Source organism: Archocentrus centrarchus, chromosome 16 (genome assembly GCF_007364275.1).
Source record: "Archocentrus centrarchus isolate MPI-CPG fArcCen1 chromosome 16, fArcCen1, whole genome shotgun sequence".
In the NCBI taxonomy this organism is placed as follows: Eukaryota; Metazoa; Chordata; class Actinopteri; order Cichliformes; family Cichlidae; genus Archocentrus; species Archocentrus centrarchus.
The window spans coordinates 13,772,178-13,783,255 of record NC_044361.1 but is presented as its reverse complement, the minus strand read 5'-3'; the positions used below and the strand labels follow the sequence as shown (position 1 = coordinate 13,783,255).

The following is an 11,078-nucleotide window of genomic DNA, read 5'->3' as shown; positions in this document are numbered from 1 at the left end:
TGCCCAGTGTTACAGTGAGTGATGACTGAGTATTAACAGAGGCAAACTTGTGGCTCAGCTCTAGATGTTTTTCCATTGGGCTGAGGCAGCAAATAAACCACAAATATTCTTTTTCCAAGTCATGTATCTAAAAAATAAATAAATAAAATGTCTTCTTGCTTCTCCAGGCTTCTTTCCTTCCTTTCTTTCTGCATAACCCGGTTGTTTATGTTGTTGTTGTTTGTTTTTTTACTCATTTCACATTCTGCAATTTTCATAATCATGGCTGTCCATCTGAAACATAAAAGGACAACATTAAACATTTTGTGAGAGACAGTATTTTTTTTTTCCAAACAGACCGAGTCCCGTGTCCTCCTCACCTCATTGTCCTCAGCAGAATTAAACCAGTCCCTCCTTTAACAAGGAAATGAGAGAAGTTTTCAAACAGAACACTGAAAATCATCCTGCTGCTAAATTAGGAGTACATCGTACAACTTAACTTACCAAGCCCAGGTAATGATCAGCGTCAGGAAAAGCACCATAACCACTTTGATTCCAATACCAAGGAGGAGGATGAAACGAGTAACTGTTGAGAAGGACAGGAGAAAATGACAAATTCACCTAACAAGGTTCCAGTGTTTCCTCTTAAAGAAAAATAGAGTTAGAACCATAAAGCAGGTCCACGGCAGAACATTTCTAGATTCAAATCCAGGTGAGGTTTGTTCAGTTTTAAGGCTTGTTAAAGTTATTGTGCAACTGAGACACTCTAGAAGGTTTCAGTGATGTGTTCTGCTGTACATTTTACAGTTATTAGATTGTATTTTCTTAACAATTTTAAAAATAAACATTGAACTAAACACACAATTTTGCTCACCTACTACTGATTTGCAAGAGTTGAACTATAGATCCAATTCTCCAATTGTATGAGTTTTAAACCACAGAGGTTGTGACCGCTCTCCTGACACACTCACTCTTTGTCTCGCCCACTGTCAGCAGCACCGCAGTTGAGTTGTTTTCTCCCAGACGGTTCCTGACTTGGCAGAGATAGAGTCCACTGTGGGACACCTCCAAAGAGTTAAGAGACAGCACCCGGCCTGAGGCCACTTGAAGCAGGGACCTGGAGCTGTACCAGGTGTAGCTGTCTGCTTTAGGGTTGGCAGCACTGCTGCAGGTCAGATTCACACTTCTGCCGACCGCCAGGAGGCCAGCATGACTCACTTTAACAGACACATTCACTGGAGAATCTGTGTAAAAAAACAAACACACAGACATCGACAATTTTGCTTTGGTATACATAAAGTTACTTGTTTGTATCACCCAACAATCTCTTTTTGAGTGTACTCACACAGAACATTCAAATCAACAGGGTGTGATTGCACAGATTCATGTCCTTTGACAGTGCATGAATATTTCCCAGCATCTTCTGCCTGTGCTTGCAACAATGATTTTGTTATTGGATGTCCATCTTTGAACCAGAGTGTGCTGGCAGGTGTGCAGGATGTTACACATTCAAGAGTCACCTTTTTTCCAGCTCTCGCTGTTGCTGGGTGCACCCTGGCTCTCACCTCTGGACATAGGTTAGTTAAATAAATAGAAATATTAAAGAGAGAAAAATAAGGTGCAAACATTAAATCTGCAGAGTGTCATTCCATGCATGATCACTTTACCTGAGACAGTCAGAAACACAGAACCTCTACTGCGAATTCCTAACGTATCCGTGTCAAACCTGAAGTAGTAATGTCCAGTGTCATCTTCCCTCAGGTCATGAATTGCCAGGCTGCAGTTGTGCTGCCGGTCACCAAGATATTCAGTACGATTGCGATACGACGGAAGGCCCGAAAGCTCGACTCGCTTCCAGAGGCCTTTCTCTAAGTGTCCCTTGAACCATGCAGTCTTTCTAACAGTTTTTCCAACTGTGTAGTTGTATAAGCACCTCAAGGTCACAGATGATCCCTTCAAAGCACAAAGATCTTGGTTTTCAAATGTCACGGACGAAACAGCACTCACAGTACCTGAGAGATGATGAAATGTGATGAAAAGCATTTTGTCACTTTCTTTTATTAATATGGAGAATTCAAAGACAAGAAGTTAACAAGAAATTTAAGCAAACTGCTGAACAGTGTGTTTTTTAAAAAAGTGAGGAAGTGAAATTGCCAGACCAGAATAGCCAACAACCAGAGATGAAGGTGTTCACTCTGTTAATTCTTTTTGGTCTCCGCTATCTGTGACTTCCTTTCATTATCATTTTGCTGTTTGTTAGACTGAAAGATATTAAAACAGTCCATTTATCAGAGGAAATCACAGAGTTAACTGACTGTCAGTGGTGCATGCAATGCAAATACTTTCAAACGTGCAAGTGACCTGCGCCAGTGAAAGCTGGGTTTGTGCTTCTGCTACAGAGCAGCAAAGTATGTAGGTTCCTTTACACCACAGTTGACACACACGTCCTCAAAAAACAGTTCATTCTCGGAGCTGTGTTTGCAACTAAGATGCTGACAGAGTTAGCAGAAGTTGACTGCTTGTGTTTTTCCCTTTGTGATTGTACAATGCAGATATAAAAATAAAACTCTCTCTCTCTTTTCATCTTTGATAGGTTATTTGGTTCGTGCCTTCTTGCCTTCCAAGTCTAAACAAGCTCGACTGAGCAAATTTTGATTTGAATGTTTGCAGTCAGTGAAAATGACCCAGCACAAAGGAACATTTCACAGTTTCTCTGCAACATGCTGGAAACTGAAAGATCAAGATATCAAAGTGAAACTTTGAAAAAAAAGAAGAAAAACAGTGGATGGCCTGGTTGTACAGATTTGAATTTTGGAAAGCACCTGCTTTCAAAATAACATAACCCCTCTGCTCAGTAATATTGTCTATTTATTTATTTATTCTTATCTCACTGACACATCATTACTACTTTCTTCTCACTGCTCATGTTTCCAATTCACTGTTTGGGTTTTATAACTTTTACAACTGAAAAAGAATCTTCTTACCTGACTTCATCATCAGAAGCAGCAGCAGCACTGTGATCATCTTCCCCACATCAACACAAAGCCCAAGATTTCCACACAGCTTCAAAATCTTGCAGATTTGATTGTCCTAAAGGAACCTCACACAGCATTGATACAGGCTAACAATTAGTAAAGTAGTCCACAGCTACACATTTCTGCACTCTGCTCTCTAGAGTGGCATGAACTCATTAACTCTGTAAACTGGGAGGGCTCAGTGGTCTGCCATCCATCCCCCATAATGACTCATCCACTATAATCTGACAATTTAACATCAGAAACAGAAAACACAGACAAGATAGAAAGATTTCAGTTAATCAAGTTGAATAAGAACCTCAGACTAAAGGTTTGGGAGGTTTACAATAATTTTTAAAAAGACAAAGATTTGGCAAATGGGGAACTTGTGGTTGACAATTTCAATATTTTCTTCATTACGCTGACATTATAAAACCAAAGGCGTTTGCTCATCTGCCTTCACACGCATAGAAACTTTTGTGACATCCCATTCTCAATCCATAGGCTTTAGGATGTCGGCCCTTTGCATCTTAACTCTTTTGGGAAGGCTTTCCACAAAGTTTAGGAGTGTTTATTATTGTAGGGTCTTTACCTGCAATACAAAGGGCCTTGAGGCGACTGTTTGTTGTGATTTGGCGCTATATAAATAAAATTGAATTGAATTGAATTGAATTTATGGGAATTTTTTGATCATTCTTCCAGAAGCACATTTGTGAGGTCAGACACTGATGTTGGATGAGAAGGCCTGGCTCACAGTCACCACTCTAATTCATCCCAAAGTGTTCTGTCAGGTTAAGGTCAGGTCTCTGTGCAGGCCAGTCAAGTTCTTCCACACCAAAGTCGCTCATCTGTGTCTCCTGAAACCCGACACCATAATCCCCCTTCCACCAAAGTTTGCACTTGGCACAGACAAGTACCGTTCTCCTGGCAACAGCCAAACCCAGACTCATTCATCAGATTGCCAGACAGAGAAGTGTCATGCTTTACACCACTGCATCTGACGCTTTGCATTGTGCTTCGTGATGTAAGGCTTGGATGCAGCTGCTCGGCCATGGAAACCCATTCCATGAAGCTAATCTAAAGGCCACATGATGTTTGGAGGTCTGTAGTGACTGACTCTACAGAAAGGTGGTGACCTCGCTGCAATATGAGCCTCAGCATCCACTGACCCGGCTCTGTGATTTCATGTGGCCTACCACTTTATGGCTGAGTTGCTGTGGTTCCCAATCACTTCCACTTTGTTATAATCCCACAAACAGCTGACTGTGGAATATTTAGTAATGAGGACATTTCATGACTGGACTTGTTGCACAGGTGGCATCCTATCACGGTACCACGCTGGAATTCACTGAGCACCTGAGAGCGACCCATTCTTTTACAAATGTTTGTAGAAACAGTCTGCATGCCTAGGTGCTTGGTTTATACACCTGTTGCCGTGGAAGTAATTGGAACACCTGAATTCAATGATTTAGATGGGCGAGTGAATACTTTTGGCAATAAAGTATATTTAATGACACAGAAATGTGAAAAAAAATTACCCAATGAGGGTGAATAAATAGGTTTAACATGTGTATGTGTGCGTGTGTGTGTGTGTGCGCGCGCGCGCGCGCGCGCGCGTGTGATAGATGAAGGCCTGGCATTGGCCCCAGCTATAATCAGTTCAGGCTGGCCCTGCATAACCTGTTTGTTACTTGTTTTCCACCTTACACATGAGGAAGTTTTCCACATTCCAAGTGCCCTGTTGTTCTGCACTTCTGAAGTGGGCAGATGGCGTGAGGAAAAAAGAAAGAAGTGAAGCAGTGAAGGGTAAGCAGTATGCAGGCTCACTTTTTATGGACAGTGGGAGTAGATGTGCCACAGCGGCTGGTCTTTCGGTGTCTACATCTCAGGAGCTGATCTGAACAATAAATAGGATTTATTTTTAAGCACCAGCAAATAATCTCCAAATAAGGAAGCTGTCTGTAGAGCTGTTCATTTTGAGGTCAGTGTCAATGATCTCATACATTTTATCTTTTTTTTTTTCCATATTTAAAAAATTAATTATGAGTGGATTCAACAACAAAATGAGTGTAATTGAATTGGTGACTCATTGCTTGGATGCTTTTCAAATGCATGTTTATTGTCCTGAGGTTATCAGGAGAGTTTTCTAAAATGGAAAAAAGCATTTCAAAATTACTTTAAAATTATTACACTGGTCAGGTCAAATATTTTTATCTGGTAGATTATATAAAGATTTGATTCAAAACAATATAAAGAAGATTAATTATCTACTACACTCAGAAAAAAACATCTTAGCATAAATAACCAGTGGTTAGCTACACACTCTAAAACACTGAATTTCTTTTTGTTCTATAAAAAGTGACATTTTTGTTGTTTCCAGATTAATTTATGGAAGAAGAGACACTGATTGGAACAAGAGTGACAAAAAGCATGAAAGGAGAAATGAGGAATAGAAGGACTATTTCTCAGATCTGCTTGTTGCTTCTGACTGTGCTGCAGATCAGCACACCTTCCTCAGGTAACCAACCACATCCACGGGCTTTGAAATGTACCTAGTATGGTGGAAAGCATATATGTAGTCACTAAGGTCTTATGATTCTACCTAATAATCTTTCTTCCTTATCTCTATGAACACCCAATCACTGCTCCAGCTCAGAGCAATGGGACCACTGTTAGTACCACCACCACAACTCCAAACACTGCAGCTCTTGGGTACCGCACACAGCCAGCTGATATCTCAGTGGCTGTGGGAGAGCCTGCAGTGTTTGGCTGTGGCGTCCCCACGGCACAGCCAATCCTCATATTCACCTTGTACGGGAGTTATCGCAACTACAGCCTCACCTGCCCTCATGGCCATATCGAAGACATCCCCCAGGTGAGGTGGCGACCATCTGACTCTGTATTCAATTGTTTTCTAGCTTTTTTCTATGAGGAAACAGCTCCGATCAGATTACAGAGAAACTGACTTGGGCTTTCTTTGTGGGGAAGAAGAAACAGGATGTGTACACCGAGGAACCAGTGGAACAAAGCTGTTCTAGAAAAACAAATTAATCACTGTAGAAACAATATTAGATTAAAGTTGCACTACCATTCAGAATTTTGAATTTTATTAATTGTGAGAGGCATTGTGAGAGGCATTTTTCAGCAACTGTGTGCAGTGTATTTACATGGTCTAAATGTCTCTGCATATTAGCTACTTATCTTTAAAACATGCTTCAGACATGTCTCACAAAATGAACAAGACAGCATTTGATCATGAGTTCAATATTTCTGCAGCGTGGTACATTTTAAATTCACCCTCTGACATGAAGTACTGACATAAATGACCCAGGAAAACCCAGGAACTGTTAAATAATCATCTTCTTAAGTGTGTTAAGATTGTGTTGACATTGTAAATTGACCACCAACCTGTGAAAGCATGGAAGCACTTTTAAATCTTATTCTTGTTCCTTTTCTCTGCTGAGCCTGTCTCCTTTCCCTCCTTTGTCTCTCTCCTCAGGCTCTCCATGGAAGTTGTGAAATGAAGAATGGAGAGTCTAAGGCTGTGTGGACACTCCAGGCAACTTCCTTCCCTGACAATGGCACAAGAGTAGTTTGTCAGCAGTTGGGGAATCCGCAAGCACTTTCTGCCATCCTGAATGTTTATGGTGAAGTACTGAAATACAGTAAAACTCCCTCTCTGTCTTTAATTTGGTTGTGAACCATGATGAAACAATTACATGTTTCTAGTTTGATTCAATCCAGTAGTTTCTTGGGTTTTACCTGCAGTTCAATCTGATAAATAGATGGCTGCCCCTTCCTGGTTCTACCTGAGGTTTCTTCCTGTAAAAAAAGGGTTCTTCCTCCCCACCATCACCTAGTGCTTGCTCACAGTGTTCATCTGATTGTTGGGATTTTCTCTCCAATATTGTGGGATCTTAACCTTGCAGTATGTCCCTTAAGACCCGTCAATTCATTTGTCCTCTGTGGGGGACATGAGTCTGAGACCTTTGTGCCAAGCAAAATTTATGCAGTCTTCCTGTACTAACAAGAGGAGATCCTCGGTTTTCCATTGAGACATGGACTTTCTTTTCAACATGATGGGCATAACAGCTTCCACATTTTATGGCAACAATTGCTAAAAAACAAATTCTTTCTTTGATCTGAAAATCTGAACTTCAATTTAGTAGCATTTCACAAATGTATGGTAATTTTAACCCTTTCAAAACTAAACTTTTTTATTCAGTGTCCTTTGTGGTGGACAGCAGGATTTACCAACTCCTGCCATATTTCAGGAAGCAGAGGGCTGAGTGAAGCAGAAAGGTTTTTACTCTGAATTGTAGAAGGGAAGTCAGCCTTATAGCTGTCAGGAGGTGAGATGGAGGAGGGCCAGACATGAGAGCATAAAGATGACATACAGTTTAAGAAGCAATGTATAATCTGAGTGGGGCTCTGAAGTTTTTTTGGCATTAGAATGTGTAGAAGGGGAAATAAGAGCCTCTTCAGTTGAATTTGCATGCAGACAAACACGCAAACACATACACAAATGTAGAGTTCAAAATCAGCTAAAAGTTTGATTTCTTAAAGTAGTTACTCTATTGATTTATATAGTTAATAATGCATTTGCTGAAAGTGCAGTACACCGTACCTGTCCTGTCTTTATCAGTTCAACTTCAACCCTACTGAAACTGAGTTGAAACTATTTTTAACTTGAAACTTGAAACCAGGACAACGCTGGGTGTAACCACCGAGACTGGAGGCCCTCTGATTACATCAAACCGTAATTAGGCAAACAGGTTTTTGAAAATGCCAAAGCACACACACACCACAAGGAGGTGCTCATCTCTGAAGGCACCCTCAATACTGAAAACATTCTCAAAACTAAAATCATTCTTCATCATATCTATGATCAGGCATGACTCGGATGCCATAGGATCTGGACAGATTAGGCGGTTCATCGATGTAGAAAATGATCTTGAATTCTCTGATAAAGGGGGGAAAGAATAAAGCCCTCTGGAAGGTGAGACCTCTCTTAAACAGAGTGCAACAAGGCTGCGTCACTCTGCCGAGACCAAGGAAGATCCTGTTGATCCTTTAGTGTTCGGACGTGCTTCCTTCATCTGTTTTAATGTTTGTGAACTAAGCATAAATTTTATCAGAAATCCACACAAAAATGAAAACAATATCACATCATTCAAAGATCAAGCAAGATGTTCAGTGTTCACTACAAGGGACAGAATATTAAAAATATAAATAAATATTAAAAAAAATGCTGTAATGTGTTTTCATCAACCACAATATTTAAATTATCTAAAATAAAATCAAGATATAAAAAACTTGTTTTTTTCTGAAGAACAAAGTGCCTCAAGACTGAAAAACTTCAGTTCTTGTTCCATTTTGTTCCACGTTTTGTAACCATAAACCTTCATCCTGAAGGAGGACGCAGAAACACAGCGTGCACAGGCCACAGCAAAGCCAAGCTGAGCTGTGACTCACTTAACAATAAGAACATTTTTGCACTCATGTTGTTTTTATTTTTACTTTATGCTTAGATAATGGTGCAAGCAATGCCATTCTCATTGGCTGTGTCATTGGGGGTTTCTTTGGAGTCCTGTTGGTGGCTGCTTTGTTATACATCTTATTGGTAAAATCTGAGTCCTTCCAGGAATGCTGTGGTGAGTAGCAAATAAATGTGTTAGCATAACAAATGTTACACAAGAATAAATAGACTGACAATTAATACATGATATGTCTGTGCTTTTAGGTGGGGGAGAGATGGAAGATGATATAACCAACATAGTGTCAAAGGATTAAAAAAAGAAATAAAGCTAAGACTTTGTGTGATATGACAGTTTAATCTTAGAAACTGGAACTGTTTCTGTTTTTTAAGTGAGAGCTGGACTGAGCCAAGGTCTGGACATAATATTCTCCTAAATGCTTGAGATGGCATTGCTTCAGTTCCTTGTTCTGCCTTCAGTTATTAGATCCTGCAATTCACACTCTCACCATATAAAAATATGACAGAAAAACTACACCCCAAAATGATCCGACACGATCGGCTTCACAACGGTGCCATCAGATTTTTAAATGTATTTTTGATTGTTTGTGTTTGGTGCAATGATGTTTCTGAAACAGTTTAACATGGGAAAAGCAGTAGTAGTATGATTGTATTCACTTTTTAAAATATCAAGAGTTGTGGTCTAAGTAAAACGTTTGCCCACATGTGATTTTACAAAATGTACCAGTATTTATGCAGGCTGACCAAGTGACTACAACAATGATTACAGAGAAGTTACACAATGTCTGTGCAAATGAAAAAGACAGCCACAGACAGCTGCTGGTTAAAAGGAGGAATATAAGTTAAGCTGAATGATGTACCGGCAGATATGATGTAAAGTTGTTTCCTGCACTTTGATCAATTTGTTTTTAACTCTTGGTCTGCACTGTTACATTGAAAGGATGAGTCATTTTGCATTTTGTATTGCTTCTTATTGATCTGCTGATTTTGAAACTGTAAATATCTTTCCACTTCAGTGGAAAGTGGAAGGAAAAAGAATTAAATCAAGTAGAAAACATGAAAATGAGAGTTCATTTTGCATGCTAAATGTAGTAAAACATGGCACTGACATTTCTTTTTGTCTCTGCTCTTTTCATACATGCGGTATGTTTTACACTTTTAGACTTTTTTATACTTTTGAAGGCTTTTAGTTGGAAGGTAAGCTACTAACTAATGGGGGCACCACATATGCTTTTAGTACCCGGTTACGTACCTATACTTTCACAGTTTGTCCACTTGGGGGAAGCACTTCCTCTGAGGAAATAAACCTGTTCCTTTGAAGGTTTTTAAAAAATGATTGTGTATAAAAAACTCTAAATCAACAGCATTTGCACTTGTTAATCAATTAAAATGACACCGAAGACTCTGTTGTTTTGGGATTTATTGAATGAAGTGAGTATACATATTTATTTATTTGTCTGTCCATAAAGGCAGCACAGAGTAGTGTTGCTCTTTGTTTTTAAAGTTTGTTGAACACTCAGGGTTGTATTACTCTTTAAGCTTTGTGTGTAAGTGTGTGCATGTGTTTGCTCTCTATGCACTCTGCTTTGTCATTTAATTTTTTGATACATATTTGCATATTTCTTTACATATTTTTTATTATTTTATAAGATTCCCTTGTTGCTCATTGTCTGCCTGTTCACACTTTACATGCTTTACACTTTATGCACTGCCATGCTCTTAGACCATATTAAATGCATATGATGTCAAAACAAAACCTGAGTGCACGTTAATCCAGCACTAAGTGCTCTGTCTGTGCCCTTTGATTCACTATGTGCAATTCTGGGTCACTGGATATTAGAGTAAAGGGAGAGGTGCTATATGCAGATTTTTTTTTTCTTCTTTAATGATTTGATGGCCGTGCCTTCCTGCACTCAGTTTAGGGGTTAAATCCAGCAGAGTGGATTGTCACTGCAACAGTGGCTGTGAGTTGTTTCTAGATTAATTTTTTTTTCTCAAGGAAAAATGGGTGTGGTAGTTTTAGTTGATGAACATGCTAATATAAGCTTTATTACTATCAAACCAGGGTGTATGTGTGTGCGTGCGTGTGTGTGTGTGTGTGTGCGTGTGTGTGCGTGTGTGTGTGTGTGTGTGTGTGTGTGTGTGTGTGTGTGTGTGTGTTATAAGTAGCCTGTCACAAAGATATACATTTTTCAATTTCTTTAGTTAAATCTATAAAAGTTGTCAAAGCTAACACAGTTTGACACACATAAAATAGTATTTTTCCATCAACAAAATGATTTCCAAAGACCTATTAATCTGGTTGATCCATCTACTCTTTGCTGAATTTCATCAGAAATAGTCTCAGTGGACAGGTGCCTGTCCGTTAGCCATTCTTAAGGAAGGGAAACAGGGAGAAAAGGCTGAGGTATGCCACATTACACAAGAACTGAACTGAAAATCAGTGGCAACAGATCTTGGAGTAATGAATCCAAATGTGAAAGTTTTGGTTCAAATCATTGTCAATACAAACATAAGACGTACAACAGTAAATGTCTACAGCCATCTATGAAACATTAAAAAAACATTAAAAAAAAAAAAAGTATTTT

General features: G+C 39.3%; 2 protein-coding genes across 3 annotated transcripts; one reads left to right on the top strand and one right to left on the bottom strand.

Moving 5' to 3' along the window:
- Positions 1-237: 237 nt before the first annotated feature.
- Positions 238-3,003, bottom strand: LOC115793994 (B-cell receptor CD22-like). The gene is made up of 7 exons (XM_030749215.1): positions 2,964-3,003; positions 1,647-1,991; positions 1,325-1,546; positions 951-1,223; positions 484-565; positions 360-393; positions 238-273 (listed from the first exon to the last, which is right to left on the bottom strand). The coding sequence occupies exons 1-7, from the start codon at positions 3,001-3,003 to the stop codon at positions 238-240; spliced, it is 1,032 nt and encodes a 343-aa protein (XP_030605075.1).
- Positions 3,004-4,708: 1,705 nt separating this feature from the next.
- LOC115794954 (uncharacterized) lies at positions 4,709-10,141 on the top strand. Of its 2 annotated transcripts, none has more exons than XM_030750668.1 (6): positions 4,709-4,799; positions 5,374-5,511; positions 5,645-5,868; positions 6,493-6,640; positions 8,525-8,647; positions 8,737-10,141. In XM_030750668.1, exons 2-6 carry the CDS (start codon positions 5,382-5,384, stop codon positions 8,784-8,786), a joined length of 675 nt encoding a protein of 224 aa, XP_030606528.1. In that variant the 5' UTR covers positions 4,709-4,799; positions 5,374-5,381; the 3' UTR covers positions 8,787-10,141. The 2 variants fall into 2 exon arrangements, with proteins under 2 accessions (XP_030606528.1, XP_030606529.1); XM_030750669.1 differs by having other exon boundaries at positions 4,751-4,974.
- The last annotated feature ends 937 nt before the right edge of the window (positions 10,142-11,078 follow it).